Raw genomic sequence first — 16,388 nt, 5'->3', positions numbered from 1 at the left:
ATGAAAGATGTCTGTCATGTAAAATTCTTTAAATGGTGGACAATGCTGGGTTTGAAACCAAGATGTACCTGACACTCTAGACAATCCTGGCAGTTTAGCAGTCTCACACTTTAAAGGGGCACACCACCAACTTAATACTTTTCACACCATTTGAGGAAACACCTCTGATGATGTCATAGCAGGGCAGTTATCACCCATTTAACATTGGGGGGGCATTTTCAACCTACACCCTTATTGACCATACCCTCCAAGGGTGACAGTTTTTTTTGTTTGGTTTTTTTTTTTTTTAGAAACTTAACATCTAAACTGACCAATTAAGAGCATTTTGAAACAAACATTTTAACTAGGGGTTCTCAAATTTTCGATAACTGAGAGCCATTTTTAGGAGCGAGCATATGATCGAAAGCTATATGGGAAAAGTGCATACTTTGACTTTTTATGACATACTATGACATTTTTATAAATGACTTTTATGGCATACTATTACATATTAAATAACAAACTATACTATGACTTTGACATTTTTATGGCATGCTAACACTGTCACAATGAACAGTATTATAACCTGTCACACCCGTATTACATTCTAGTTTTCAACTTTGTAATACATTTGAAAGTTATGAAATAGAGTACATTTTTTCAATATTGATTGCACCTACTCACAGCAGTCAAATAACAGCTTCTGCTAAAGTACAGCAGCATGACTAGGACAAACCACATGCAGAACAGTAGTACACCATAATACTCAAACCAGTAGTAATAATAACAGCAATTTCTTAATTTTTTTATGATTACATGTCCTGGCACACATTTCTTTTTGCAATTTTTTTATTTTTTAAATAATTTGGAATATTTGGGGCTTGGGCTTGGACTGCTGATTTATAACAGAAAGTCTGTGACCATCTCTGGGTGTAGAAGATGCAGGCTTTAACCAGTCAAGAAGGGTCCTAAAGAGGGCCTAAGTTCCAAAAGTAAGAAAAAGTCATCTACATCATGGTGACATTGGTAGCAATGCTAATTATTCCAGCCTTGCAACAAAGGCTTTCTCAACCACGAAATAAATTCTGAAAAGCAATAGGAAATCAAAGATTACAGAGATTTTATTAACATTTATGCACATTTACATAATTATTTTCAAAGAAAGTGATTTATATTATTCACAATTCATTTTAAAATACAGTTTTATCCCCTCAGGCTGCAAAAAGAGTGAAATGTCAACGTTAAGTGCAGAATTCCACTGTTGGTCCATTCATATCTAAAACACAAAAAGCTAAATAAAATATCTAGCACTCATTGCTCGTGTATGGGCAGACCACACACACTTGTGCGATGTCATCATATTCATACGTCCTCTTCAGAAATGTGTCTGTGAGTCTCAATCCGGAAATACTCTGAAACAAAGAAGTGAGGGATATTAGTGAGCCAGAACAGTACGAGAATATCAACCATCAGTTTCCTTAAAGTGTGGATCCTACCTGCAGACCCTGGACGGATGAGAGGAGTGTGAGGGGCAGAGAGAGGAAAGCACCAGGGCTGAGTTTCCCCAGCTGGCGCCCTGATACACCGCACCAGTGGATCGACCTGGTGTTACACATCTCCAGCACCAGGTCCATGGTTCTTTCACTGCAACACAAAGGTCACATAAATGGTGTTGTGAAGTGGGGTTGTATGAGGTACATATCCCTAGTCAGTGTGTTACATACAATAGAGATCTGTCAGCATGCCCCAAGTTTGGAAAAGAGGACAGGACTGCTGACACAGAAGCTAAGCAATGTACTGCTGTGGACACAGGTAGCAGCAAAACACAATTTCGCCACCTAAAAAACCCCCCTCAATATCAGTTTAGTATACCCTATATTGAGAATATTTTCACCGCTTTAGCTTGCTGCCAACAGCCCTTTTCAAAGGGGAAACTGTTTGCAACTTCAGTTTCACCATCTACGCTCTCATCAAAGCCACCAGACTGCACTGACAAAAACAGTAATTCAAGCTTGCTGAAAATGGGAGCTGCTAGTCTACCGCTGCCTCAATTAATTAGTTTGTATAATTGTGTGACTTTCATGAATCCAAACTCTCCACTTCAAATGCCAAACACACAAAATAACACAAAAAAACTAACTGTTTGAGGCAGCAGTAGACCAGCAGCTCCTGTGTTCAATAAAGTTAAATTACTGTTTTTCTCCATGGAGTCTGGCTCTGAAAAAAGCAACATAATGGCTTCAGTTCCCCATCAAAAATTGTTGTCTGATGTCACGGTTAAAGCGAGGAAAATATTCTCAAAATAGCGAAAAACTAATACTGATTGTGATTTTTTTACGTGACTAAAACACGATTTGCTGCTGACCCCTCCGCAGCAGTACACTGCTTAGCTGCCATGTCAGCCTGCTTCTCCAAACTGGGGGCGTGCTGACCAGCATCTACTGCAGGTAAAACACTGACTATGGACAAGTACCTCATACAATCCCACTTTAAAAAATCTAACTATCCCTTGAATGATTAAAAAGTAGTGAAGGTTATCTGTTGTATTGGGGATTTTTACCTGCAGTTGGTGATTTTACAGATAATATCAAAAGGTTCTTCAAGGTTGACGGTGTCAGGAATCATCTCCAAAGACAGCCTGATGTCTCCATACCCTGGAGCCTGGAGGACATAGGACAGAAACATAACAAAAATAAACATAAGAGGATGAAAAAAGACATCCGTTGATTGTCAAAAATGCATCCTATTACCATTCTTTGCAGCTGACTGGTCTGTAGCCTCCCCCTCTCCCCGAGATTGGTCTTCCATACAATGTCCAGCTTGCCTATCACCGTCACACCCTTGATGACGCCTGCCTTCTCCGCGTACTCCGGCTTTGGCTTCAGGCAGTACAGGTACTGCCGTGTGTCCATGGGCTGCAGGTAGGACATTTTCCCAAATGTGGACTCTCTGGCAGTAAAAAGTTACAAATAAGAGTGTAAATGCTGACAGTAAATACATCAAGAAGAAAGAATATTAAGGTAAACTAAAGTGCTTTTACCCATCATTTCCACTTGTGACCGTGTTGAGCTCTGTGACATTATACATCATGGAGGGCTCTAAAGAGACCTTCTCCATGAACATTGGTGAAGTGGTGATGTTCTGGATCTGAGCCTCCAGGAAGACTTCATCTGTCTGGAGTGGAGAGGCCAGGAGTCACTAACTTATATTTGTTACTCACGATTAAGTACAATGACATCATCTCCAAGGCCAACTGAGCAACACATCAACTTTATCATTAGGTATTATAGAGGGTTAGGCTTGTGTAAAATCCTACTGCCTTAAAGGATAGGTTCAGTTTTTTTAATGTCTGTCTCATTCACACATCAATATGAGCATTTGAATAGTTGCAGGTTGCTGTAATTTTCCTCCTGTACATCTCAGCCATAAGGAATACCTTCCCCACAAGATTTTTAAGGGACACTTCCCCCAAAAATAAAAAATGCACATTCTTGCTCCTACCTGTAGTGCTATTTATCGGTTTCAATTGTTTTAGTGTGAAATGCTGAGTGTTGGCGATATCGGCCGTAGAGATGTCTGCCTTCTCTCCAATATAATGGAACTACATGGCACTCGGCTTGTGGTGCTCAAAGTGCCAACAAAACACATTTGAAAAACTCAACAGCAATGTGTCTTTCCAGAACCTGGATACTCGATATAATCCACAGACCTTGTTGCGAGCAGTTTCATGTAGAGTCTATTTTCTTTCTACCAAACTACACACGGCAACCATAACACCACACAGAAGGGAGCGCACATCTACTGCTAGCTCACCAAGCACCACTGAGCTAGCTAAGATTATGGTTCAGTCAAGGAGGATGCCATTAATGTTAATATCTCACGCTGTTACAAGCACAAGCCTCTCATCCATGAGTAGATGCATGCTTCCTTCTGCGTAGTGATACGGTTGGCACGTGTATTTCAGTAGAAAGAAAATACTTCCCATATGAAACTGCTCACAACAAGCTTTGTGGATTATCCAGGTCATGATTTCTGTAAAGAGACATTGCTGTTGAGTTTTTCAAATGTGTATTTTGTTTTTGGTGCTTTGAGCACCACAAGCCGAGTGCCATCTAGTTCCATTATATCAGAGAGAAGGCAGACATCTCTACGGCCATTACTTCCAACACTCGACGACACGCACCAAATCACACCAAAACAATCTAGACTGATAAATAGCACCTCACAAAATAAGAAAGAGAAACAAAACCCACAGCCCAAAAATGCATTTTAAAATTCAACCAAAGCTAATATATTGCTACAGAAGTCTGAATAGAAACACTAAGCAGACATCTTCTAAAATTAATGTTTTTAGTGAGACATTTGCTTGCTGTATTATCCCTCCATAGCAACATGTCCAGATAATCAAAAAGTGAAAATTTTGTACTAAAATGGTAACTCTGGAAAAAACCCACTTGATTTGACCAACTCAGACTGCTGAAGCCTTGTATAAGTTTCAACTGAACTTTCAGCTGTGCCTTTATGCACATAAAAAGAACTGCAATTTTTGGTCTCCTATCACTTCCACTAGAGATGGATGTTTTTAAAGGGATAGTGCACCCAAAAATGAAAATTCAGCCATTGTCTACTCACCCATATACCGAGGGAGGCTCAGGTGAAGTTTTAGAGTCCTCACATCCCTTGCGGAGATCCAAGGGGAGAGGGGGTAGCAACACAACTCCACCTACCCCTCCCTCGGCATATGGGTGAGTAGATAATGGCTGAATTTTCATTTTTGGGTGCACTATCCCTTTAAGGCTAGTATGACCAGGAGGAATAACTACAAACAGCAGTAACTTTTTTAATGCACATATGAGAATGTGATTAATGTTTTGAGACAGACTTGTAAAATGTTATCCTCTCCTTTAAGCTACCCTTTAAGTGATGTGAGAGTCATGTAATGTATCACTTTATTAACTAGACTCAGAAGACAAACATATAAACATTAACCGCATAAACTGAATTCTATGAAGTTTGCTCAGTGAACCTTTGAGAACATTGTTAGTGCAAGTGCTGACCAGCGGAGTATACAGTAGGGGTTGCACAAAAACTGATTTTTACCAATCAATACACCATTCACAGTAGTCTCTCAAACATCAACTAGTTGTGTGTTTTTAACCAATCAGATTATCTTGAGCAGCCATGTCATCTGCATCAGAGCATTTCAGAGTGATTGAATTACTGTTCTGTTCTCAGCTTTGCTTATTAGCATGCATATGAGTAGCATATTGGCTCTTTTTAGTCATTATAAAGCATTTATTAACATCTTATTCTGCATGACCATATTCTACAAGTACTAGGCCATTAACTAAGAGTTTTCTCTCAATAGCCTCCTATTGCTAATTGACAGGAACTAAGAAACCTGTTGTTCATAAATTACTTAATCTTATGTGATGGGTTATACCCAGAACAAAATTAAGTCTGTTGAGATGCACAGGTTTTATTACCATTCATTGGTTAAAAATAAATAAATAAATAAATTATAATAATAATAAAGTCAGTACAAGTAGAAATATCTTCTTTATTAATGATACACTTCTGAAATGTTAAACTATTTTCATTACAACTAGAACTAGCACCTCACGGTTGTATGTCTTTGATAACCAGTCAAGATGCAGTTAACATCCATGCCTGTCCAGACTCATATGTAGCCAATAGTTTGACTTTGTTTCACACTGACCTTGACCTTTGACCTTAAACCACAAACTTCTAATCAATTTATTCTTTAGTCCAAGTGAATGTTTGTACCAAATTTGAAGAAATGTCTTTAAGGTATTCTTAAGAAATTGTGATCACAATAATGAGTCAGATGAGGTCACATACTGTACATCTTGACCTCTGACCACCAAAATCTAGTTCATCATTGAGTCCAAATGGATGTTTGTGCCAAATTTGAGAAATTACCCTCAAGGCCTTCCTAAATATTGCATTCTTGAGAATGAGACGGACCTGAGGTTATAGTGACCTTGACCTTTGGCCACCAAAATCTAATCAGTTCATCATTGATTCTAAATGGACGTTTGTGCCAGATTTTTAAAAATTCCCTCAAGGGCTTTTTAAGATAGCACAATAAATAGAATAAGATGGACGCAACGCCAAATTTGCAGAAATTCCCTTCAGGCATTCTTGAAAAATCACATTCACGAGAATAGGATGGATGGAAGGACAGAAGGATGGACAGACATCCCGAAAAATGCAGAGGTATAAAAATGTACTGCCTTATTACTAATAGGGTCTGTCAATTGCAGTAGTTGTGTGCTATAATAGATTTACTAAGTAGGAAGAGGAGGCAACTCTACAACTCTTACTAGTGAGTAAGTTATGAGAAAGACCTGACGTTAGAATGCAGAACATATTAGAGTTAGAAACATTTAATTTGAGGAGACATTTCGACACAATTAACACTTACACTTTTGTTGAATAACAATAGATCATATTTATGGAGTGTTACTAAGGTAGAATAATAATTCTTGTGGTACTACCAACTTATTAGGCCCATACTGAGCAAAACACATTAAGATCATAATTCATGTACACAACTTCCTTACTTCCTTTAAATCTGCAGTGATTAAGGGGATATTGATGGAAAACTCTGTCAGTGTCCTAGTAGTTGTAGAATATGATCATGCAGAATAAAGCGTTGATTGTATAATGACCAGTAAAGAGCCAATACGCTATCAATATGCATGCTAATTAGCACCTTGTTATGGTGAATATGTGTACCTTAATACATAGTGTTAACTATAATTCAAATTCACTACATTTATTGCTGATAACTGATGGCTAATATCCACACGGATGTGTTTATTAAAAAGGGAAGTAACTTACTTTTACAGCAAATAAAGATACAATAATAACATTGTATGACTTTCTTAAACAATTACTGAATATGTCTGTCTAAGAGATCAATGGTTCTGGCACCTTACATGCCTTGACATGGTGTTTGAACAGGATTGTAGGCAACTAGTTGATGCTTTGGAAAAGTAACACTCAATAATTTTTCACAACTGTTAAACTTTCAGTGCAACCTCTACTATACAGTAAGATACAATGAGAGAGAAGGAGAGATTAGTTCATGCCTTGCAATTCATAAGAACTGACCATGAACCATTCTGAATGAGGTTAATGTTAAATCACAGAGCTAAGCATCTCTGTTCATGCAAAGCCATTCCAACTGATACCTGACACCTCACATTGTATTACATCCAAACAAATACATTTGTTTCATAAACTCTAAAACAATTATAACCCAATGCTAAATGATTGGAACAGGAAAGCAATTTGGGTTTTAAAATCACTGACAATTAGGCCTTAATTGGCCTGTTGTATCACACCTTCAACCCAGCAGTACAAAAGTTAAAAATTCAGAAGCATTTGAGCATCATTATTCATGTCTGAAATATTATGCAATCATTTAAATCTTGACAAATAGAAAATGAGAATTAAATCATAGTGCATGATTTCGCCAATGATGATAAACTGTATAATCAATGCACTCCCCACCCACCACAATCTTCAATTCAAAAGTCAAAGCCCTGTGTAGGATGAGTTTGCAAGAAAGCATGAGCGTCCAAAGAAAGGGCAACTGAAAAATAATGGAAAGTTCATGTCAGGGTGTTAAATTAATGCAGCCACTTGATTATCTGCAGCAGGCATTTTATCATTCATATATTGCTTTCCATTCTTCTACTTTGCACCTTTCTATTGGCCCCAGAAAGACAAAGTCTGCTGCACCAAAAAGGATTAAGAGAAGCTAATGTTCAGCGATGAGAACAGAAGGAACAATTACCACAGAACTGAGGTCACTCTAATGGAGAAAATAAAATACAAGACAATAATAAACAAATGAAGTTACATGCCAAAGATGATGACAATGAATATTTGCATACCGCTAATATAAAAAGCTACTGATATGAAAATGAAAAGGAAAAAGCTTGTTGCCTCTGTGAGGAAAACACTTGATCTCCAGCTCTTGAAACAGTATGTTGTTTTTTGTTAAAGCCTCTGGAGGTAAAAGTGTTTTCCACGAGACCTTTTTTATACTAACTGCTCCTATTAGCAAATGGAAATGTTCCAAACTATGAAATGAAATATGATATGAAGCATGTCGAATATGCTACAATAAGAACTTGCATGTCATACAATACAGTTCTTCTATTTGCAGAACGACGTGGTGAGAGATATGAGTGCACAGAATCTGTATGTTGACATTTTGGATGATGCTGGTGCTTGGATTCGCGGGGCTGACTTACCTCTGCGTTGTAGAACTTTGTCTTCACATCCAGCGGCTTCAAAACCTGATTGAAAATAGATTGCAAACTGAACCCCGTCGTTTTCTCACAATGTATTTCCATTTGGCAGAAAGGAATATTTCCATGTGAAAATGACTAATCAGACTGGAAATCTTCAGCTAAGCAATGGAAGAAATTGAAATTGGATGGGTAATACAGGCTGTACTGAAAAGGTTGCGACAGGAAAAGAGAGAGGGTTACAATAAGTGCACAAACTGAGAGCCGAAGAGTTCAAGAAACCAAATCTGTTGCTGGGATGGTAATTACATTTGCTCTGTTGTAGACCTGTGACATTTCTCAGGTCTCCTTCAAGCTTACACAGGAGTTAACCACTGCCATCTAATGAAAACGCTGCAGGGCTAGACAGTAACAATTGCCAGGTTGCCACGGGCAACTATTTTGAGATGACTGGCAACCACTTCTTGCTAACTTTTTAACATAAAAACATAGGAATAATAGGTGATAAACAGGTGAAGGCTGCAAGAGCTGGCCCACCCACTGATAGGCCTATTAACACCCCTGTTTGCAAGGTCCGAGCCGCCAACAAGGAGATCTCTGTAGAACATTTTTATATCCTCACCTCTTCTGCTAGGTCTTTAAATAAAGAATGAATCTGAACTGGTGTGAGTGACAAGCTTCAGGCCTGCAGGAGATTAATGATGCTCGCTGTGTTTGGGAAACTAACTCAGTAAAAAAACATGTTTGCTGCTGATGACATCCTGTTATTTTGGGGATGTTTGCTGTCAGCTGTCAGATGTCGGAACAGCCTGCTGAGCTATCGTTAACCTGATGGTGCTGTCATCCCCTGTAGACACAGCATCACACCAACTCTGTTCAATAAATGGTATCATTTAATATTTCTTTCAAGCTGGGCTGAAAAAAATGTGCTGCAATGCCAGTGTAAGATTTCTTTAAACTGTGTTTAAACAGTGTTTAAAGGTCCAGTGTGTAGGATTTAGGGGGCATCTACTGATGGCAGAAATGGCATTTAATATTCATAAATACTTTTATTAGTGTATAATCACCTGAAAAAAAGTTTTCTTCTTGTTACCTTAGAATGAGCCATTTATATCTACATATGGAGCGGGTCCTCTTTCACAGAGTCCACCATGTTGTTTCTACAGCAGCCTAAAATGGACAAATCAAGTACTGGCTCAGGCTCTAGAAAGGACCATTCCCGTTTTTGTGTTGAGCACCGCAGTTCTCCCACATGCTTAGCAAACTGGATGCCACTGAATCATACACACTAGACCTTCAAAGAGCGTTTATATCTGTTGAATCTCAGCTGTTTACATTAAGATACGTTTGCTTTATTAACTTATAATAGGCTAATTTACAGTAACGTTTTGGAGATTAACATCTGATGTTATGTTATATAGTTATGTTTTTCTTTCCTTATTATCATTAGGATTCCTGGTATGTTAACAAAATTATGAGTTGATCTCAAACAAACTAAAAGTCTCTGGCTGAATCTTTTCTGCTCTATGGGGACAATATAGTTTAGCTTTTAAACATTATTTAATGTCACATCTTCATTATTAAGCTGACATATAACTGCATAGTATCTCAATTATTTGAAATAAAAAGGCGGCGAAAAATGGCAACCATAGCTTCAGTCGCAGCAACCAAAAGCTAATGCCTAGCTGCTAGCCTGGCAACCACTTCTAATAGTTAGTGTTGAGCCCTGAACTCAAATAAAACTCACCTGGAATTTGAAGAACTTCCGAAAATAGAGCTTCTCCCCGTACTGAGTGGTGTAACTGACCGCACAAACTAAGCTGGATGTTGAAAGAGAGGGAGAAATATTTAGAAAACCAAAAACACATGTAGTTAATTCCAGAATGATTGCTTTCCTTATTTGGTCAATTGGGAGGATGTTCTAGTGGCACAATAGGTTGCTATAAATAAAAAAAGATGAGAGTAAATATTGTGAGAAAAACACTCACATATGTGTTCCTATTTCTTTGACTTCATGATGGATGACATCATCGATGCAGCATTCAGGTTTGAGTTCTGCTACTGCGGAGTTTGACGCTGAGAGGTTGAGCCTCTGTGAGCTGGTCTGTAGATCAGCCTGTACAGGATCACGTCACACAGCAGGATAGTTATGGGTAAATCAGAAGTGTAATGTGTGGACTACATGTTGGACAGGTATTTCTCTTTTTAACAGTACCTTCACAAGAATGTCCTTCACAACTTGGTTGCTGTCATTGTGCACACTTATGTAACTGGAGAAGGTCTCACCAAGGAAAATATTTCTGTGTAATGTAGAGATGTGGAAAAGTCAAATCTTTAAAATGTTCAGAGTCCTGTATATTACTGAATTCTCTGACAGCTGATTTATTACCCAAAGTTCTGTGGTAATGTGAGCATCTCTCCCAGCATTAAAGTCTCTGCTTCTTTGATGGTGGACGGATCCTCTCTCATAAGTTGACCGAACAAATCCCCTGTAGAGGAAAAAACACAAAAAGGATAATGACTTTAGGTTCTTTTATCTCAGACATGTTAGGATATTATTAGTCATTATCATAAACTAAAGATATAATGAACACCATTGAACTATTACACAAAAAGGATGTTTGATGTATTTGTACAAAATGTGTGTTGCAATGTTGCAGCTTATCATCTCTGGGCCAGGAGTAGCCTGTACCAAATATAGTGGTAATTAACGAACAAACAAAAATATGTTATTACTATAGTGACAACTCTAAACACCAAGATGATTTCTCAACATTAGAAAGGATGTGAATTCCAGGGGAAAATGCAAACCTAGCAATTTAGATTCTATCTGAAAATCAGCCTTAAAGCCAGAGTGCGGGACTTTCAAATGTAAATGAACATCTGTTACATTCAAACCCTTTCCAAACGAGTTTTCACAAAGGTGATTAAACCTGTCAACACCAGGAAAGGCTTTCTGTATTTCTCAGTACACTGGAGTTTTGGTGGCGAGGGTCTGTGGCAACTTTCCCACACAGGAACACAGGGAGTAATGTCTTTTACTGTGTGTCAACCAGCCAGAACGAAAGGGGGGACAGATTTTATTCATTTTTTTATTTTAGTTAGATTTGTTTTGTTTTTGTTGACCTTTATGTTTGGCACTTCTTTTAATTTTTTTTCAATGTTTCATCTGTTTGTGCATGATTCTGATGTTTTCTTTTGATACAATGTAAGTTGACAGTATGATGGAAGCTATGGTGTAAATCCTCAGAGGCGTCCAGATAAAAAGAAACTACACGTTCAAAGGAAGGATTGAAGTCAAAAAAGATTTAAGACAGCGCTCCTGTGAGAGGAGATGTGCTAAGCTCACCTGCAGGCACACGCCTATAAGCACCTGTCAATAGTATTTGTGTAATGACTCTGTTTGCCAGAGGGGAAAGTCAAAAGTCCCACACGCCAGCTTTAAGATCTTAGAAGTTGGTCACAATATTTCACACACCTGTCTAATCCCAGCAGAGCAATGCTGCTTGCATTAACTACCACATTAAAATATAAATTTTTCGCTAACTTGTCTGTGGGTTGTGTAAAGATATAAGTTGCAGAGAGTTTTGACACAGTAAGGTTTTATGTAAGTGTTTGAGTACTGTGAGCACTGCAGGGAGGATCACACACAGAGAAATACAGGTCCTTTGAAGATCAGGTTTCAAAGCAGTCTGAACCAGAGCGGTTTTCATTGGGTTCAAATTTCTGTCCAACAAGTCAGCCACATACATCTCACACTGACATAAACTCACTGACTAATATGAATACTACTACTTCTACTACTGTTATCACTCCTCCTAATACATCTGCCTCTATAATTCATAACAACAACTTATTAGTCAACTCAGGAGTAAAAGGTGCTGCATGATAACAAAATCAGAAACGGTTTTATGTTTCTAGTATCAAATTCAACTAATTCATTATTGTGTGCTTGAAGATTAGTCATCACTTCATTGAATATTTGCTACCCTTGTATAAATAGTGATCCTACCTGGAAGTGTCAAAGTGATTTATGGTATGTGAGGAGTTCAGTTACCAGCGGAGCAAACACATTTATCTGAGCTGTTCTCAACGGAGGGGAAAACAAACACTGAAACACTCAGCAGGCTTACTGTCTAAATTTGGGACAGGGATCAGAGACTGTAAATCTATAATACACATGGTTCACATGGAGGAGAGGAGGTTGTGAGGTTCAAGTTCTGTTTTTTGATCTATTTGGCAACGCCTGAAGTTGCTCCATGTTATTTTGATGATCTATTCTGTATACACGGCATATTGCACGATTGACTGTCAAGGGAGAGGGATCCCTCCTCAGTTGCAGTTTCTTTCACTTTCCCCTCTATGCATGCCGTATGCTATACAGATTGTAATGCCCACGACGGCAAAATTGTGATATGTAATATTGAGCAGTATAAATAAAGTTGACGAGGCTTGACATTTTGCCTGTTTGTCTTTCCATTACTAGATCATACAGAACTCCCCCTTTGTAGAAATACAAATTTAGGAAAATTTTCAAAAATGCTACAGCCTAAATTATAGGCAACCAGTCTTAGCATCATGACATCATTGACACTTCAGCACATTATATTTCATTATTAAAGGCATAGATTAAAAACATGAATGCACCTTTTGTTCATTGCCTGCATTCCCTGAACGTTGGCCTCATGAGGTTATATGACATTAAGATGTTTACTATTGCTACCTCAAACAAAGATTTTAACATAAACATGGTAGTGTTGTGTGCTGTCTTGAGTGGGATGATTGTGAAATCCTGATGCAAACACAGAGTGTTAGCTGTTGGTTTTTTAAGTTTTCGGGGGGGGGGGGGGGGGGGGGGTTGGAAAAGCAGAAGCAACAACCGGAAGGAAAAGATCCACTAAAGCCTGGTCTCAGTCCTTCTGTTTCATTTTGTGCACATCACTATATAAACCGCGTTCATATTTTGAGTTGACAATGGTGTTTTTAAGCAACTTTATTGAGATTAAATTCACTGGAATAAACGTGAGTGAAGAGCCAGAGAAGTTTGGTAAAACCTCTTGGGTTGTCTGTTGCTGTACTTGCATGTAAAAACTCACCGTTGGTTGTTTGGAAGCGTCCAAAATAGATTCTAAGTGCTGTATTGTAGGCAACTGGATTTCCTTGCGCTTCTTGAAGACGTTTCACCTCTCATCCAAGAGGCTTCATCAGTTCTGAACTAAAGAAATTCAAGCAAGTCCAGTTGCCTACGATATAGCACTTAGAATTACCATGACCTGGATGACTGAGAATCTTCCCTAACATCGTCCAAAATAGACTTCTTTTGTTGCTGTTATTCTAAGACTTCGGCCTTTGAATCTCTACACGCCAACAACAAATCGTTAGTAATAACTTCAGGGTCTACAGACCCAGGATTGTCATGCTTACATTCATGTTTTCTTTTTCCCCCTGTCCTCTTTCACATTACTAGGAACCTTGCAATGAACAAACTGACATTATTAATAACAGCAGTTCAGTGGCTCAGCTGTTAGCGCTGTTGCCTCACAGCAAAAAGACCCAGGGTTTGAACGTGCCTTGCCGGAGCTTTCCTGTGTGGAGTTTGCATGCTCTCCCCATGTCTGCTTGGGTTTCCAACAGGTGCTCCCATTTCCTCTCACAGTGCCAAGACATGCAGGTTACTTGATCTTGCAATGAACCTTAAAATGACTGTTGACCACATAAACTTATGTAACCAAACTCTGCAGACATTTTGGTTAGATTTTTATTGGTTTAATGGGTATTATCAAAGCCTCCCATCCTGTTTGCTGGTTGCTACTAATTTTGATCAATCAAAGTTCAATGTCATTAACTAAAATACAGATAAAGGAGGCACAAAATAAGCCATTAACTAACACATGTGTCATACCTTGTGTTGTGGTGGTTACCCTGCAAACAACACTAACTTTGGTCTGACAATTCTCTTCTGCTACAGATCTGTTACATACATATTTAACTTGACTTACCTGGCAGATCTCGATCTTCACATGTCACTGGCAAGTTTGTGAAGAGTGTTGGTTTTGTTAACCGCATCACTGTAAAGTAAAGTGACACTGGTTAGCAATTATACACACGAGTAGGGGAATTAATGTGGTGATGCTTCCGTGCTTGTAAAGTGATCTCTCCCACTTAGCTAAACATATCTCCGTGCCAATAACTTCAGTACTTGCTGGCAATTACCCTGTCATTTGCAGAGAGCATGCAGGTTTTCATTCCAGCATATGACTACAACAGGTCATCATCTATTATAGACATTTAAAGTTACTACTGGTTACTTTTTTACTTCAAAAACACATGATAAGCTTATATGGTATGACACAGCACTCTGCTATCAATCTGCCCAGTATTAAAGTGCATAAAACTGGCTCCATATTAACGCATTAAAACATTAAAATGCTCTTTTATTAAATGATTGAAGCAGAATAATATAAAATTGTGTAATATTATCACTTTGAAAGGACACATTCTGCAATGCTGAGTTTTACTTTTGACACTTAAAAGCCATTTAAAGTACATTATGCTGATAATTTTTACTTTTAATTGTAATGGAGTATTTCGAGACTATAGTACTTCTACTCTTACTAAAGTAAAGGACCTAAGTAGTTCAGTCTGACACATAATTTGACTGTCAGTAGCTCTACATGTACTTTATATTACAGTGAAAAGAGCATATTTACAGACAAATAACAATGGCATAACAACTCAAAGAAAAAAAAAGCTAGAGTTTTTCAGGGCGTAATTGACACATCAGTAAACTCACGCTAGGTTTCTTAGCTAACTTAGCTAACACCACAACAGCATTCGGCTAACTATTATGGTATAATTCTTGCTATAAAATACTGATACAAAGTGTCTTTCAGTTTCAGCTTCGAGATTCAAAAAAGCACTAATTGAGGCTACACATGTCACAGACAATATTGCATGTATGTTATCAACTGCAAATGTTTAATATTATCTTAGCTAGCGCTGTCAGCAACAACAAATGTCAACAACCCAGTGCTCTGAAACATTTAACGCGTCTGTTTTACCCCTAAAACATCATGTGGAAACATTATCTTTATGTTGTCGTGAAGACACTAAAATACCTTTTAATGCGAGTAGGTGTTCCTGTTTCGCTTGATTTACATCCATTTTGACAGAGCAAATTGTTTTATCGGGGAGAAGTTAGCTACTATGCTAACTGGTTGCTGTCACGGGCTAGCTTGTGAACTTTCACCTTACAGGAAGTGCTTCTTCTTCTTTGTCTTTTAATTTGGGATGCTCTCGAGATGTAATGCTGCCATTGTTAGTCTAGGAGGGGAACTACAACATCCGACAGTTGTCATTTTCCTTTGTTAAATGTTCTTTTCTTCTTCCTTTTTCTCCCTCTTTTTGGAAAAGGGCAAACGCATTTGAATCTTTTCTTTATTTATTTAGAACATAGAAAGTTTGTCTTTATTAATTTTGTTGACATTTGTAATTGTGATGACAATATGTCAGCTTGTCAAATTGTAAAATGATAGCTAAAATATTATTGTGGCTGTCCAGTATGTTGAAATACTGTAATTTTCCATGCATATTATCTTACTGTAATTATGGTTGAAATTTAATTTGTCACTGCACAATGTTACACCATATGAATCCACAATATCCGAGACAATATCCTGAAGAATTACTGCTGTTCTTCGCTGACCTCTAGTGGTCTGAGCCTGTACTACATTAGGCCAGGACAGTAGCAGCTTTAGTTAATCAGTTTAATCACAAAAGTGACCTGAATTATTTATAATGGCACCCAAACTGGCACAGCTGAGATGCCTGCAGATTCTTAATAAGATACCACAAAACTCTATTAGGCCTACATAATTATTCCATCAAAAAAAAGGAAAAAAAAAAAAGAAATCCTCAACTTGGCCTCATCCAAAAATAATCAAATCAGGATACGGAAAGCTCAGCAGAAGTTAGACATATAGCCTAGTGTAATGTTTTAGTAGTATCTTTTGTTGCTTCAGTTGCAGCTTTTTGTAGTTTTATAACTTTTATTGTTTAAAAATCCTTTATTTTGTGCTTATGCTCTGTTTTGTTTGATGAGCTGCTGAAGAATGTCCTGAA

General features: G+C 38.0%; 1 protein-coding gene across 2 annotated transcripts; it reads right to left on the bottom strand.

The window, feature by feature from the left end:
- Positions 1-1,078: 1,078 nt before the first annotated feature.
- On the bottom strand, positions 1,079-15,524 carry trappc13 (trafficking protein particle complex subunit 13). Of its 2 annotated transcripts, XM_050052942.1 has the most exons (13): positions 15,386-15,524; positions 14,267-14,335; positions 10,657-10,756; positions 10,483-10,567; positions 10,256-10,383; positions 10,015-10,087; positions 8,271-8,315; positions 7,808-7,825; positions 3,020-3,153; positions 2,730-2,928; positions 2,540-2,640; positions 1,476-1,623; positions 1,079-1,391 (listed from the first exon to the last, which is right to left on the bottom strand). In XM_050052942.1, exons 1-13 carry the CDS (start codon positions 15,429-15,431, stop codon positions 1,284-1,286), a joined length of 1,254 nt encoding a protein of 417 aa, XP_049908899.1. In that variant the 5' UTR covers positions 15,432-15,524; the 3' UTR covers positions 1,079-1,283. The 2 variants fall into 2 exon arrangements, with proteins under 2 accessions (XP_049908899.1, XP_049908900.1); XM_050052943.1 differs by lacking the exon at positions 7,808-7,825.
- Between the last annotated feature and the right edge of the window lie 864 nt (positions 15,525-16,388).

The sequence above is a fragment of the Epinephelus moara genome, chromosome 9 (assembly GCF_006386435.1).
Source record: "Epinephelus moara isolate mb chromosome 9, YSFRI_EMoa_1.0, whole genome shotgun sequence".
NCBI lineage: Eukaryota > Metazoa > Chordata > Actinopteri > Perciformes > Serranidae > Epinephelus > Epinephelus moara.
Note: the sequence above shows the minus strand (reverse complement) of the source record. Positions and strands in the feature narration are given on the sequence as shown.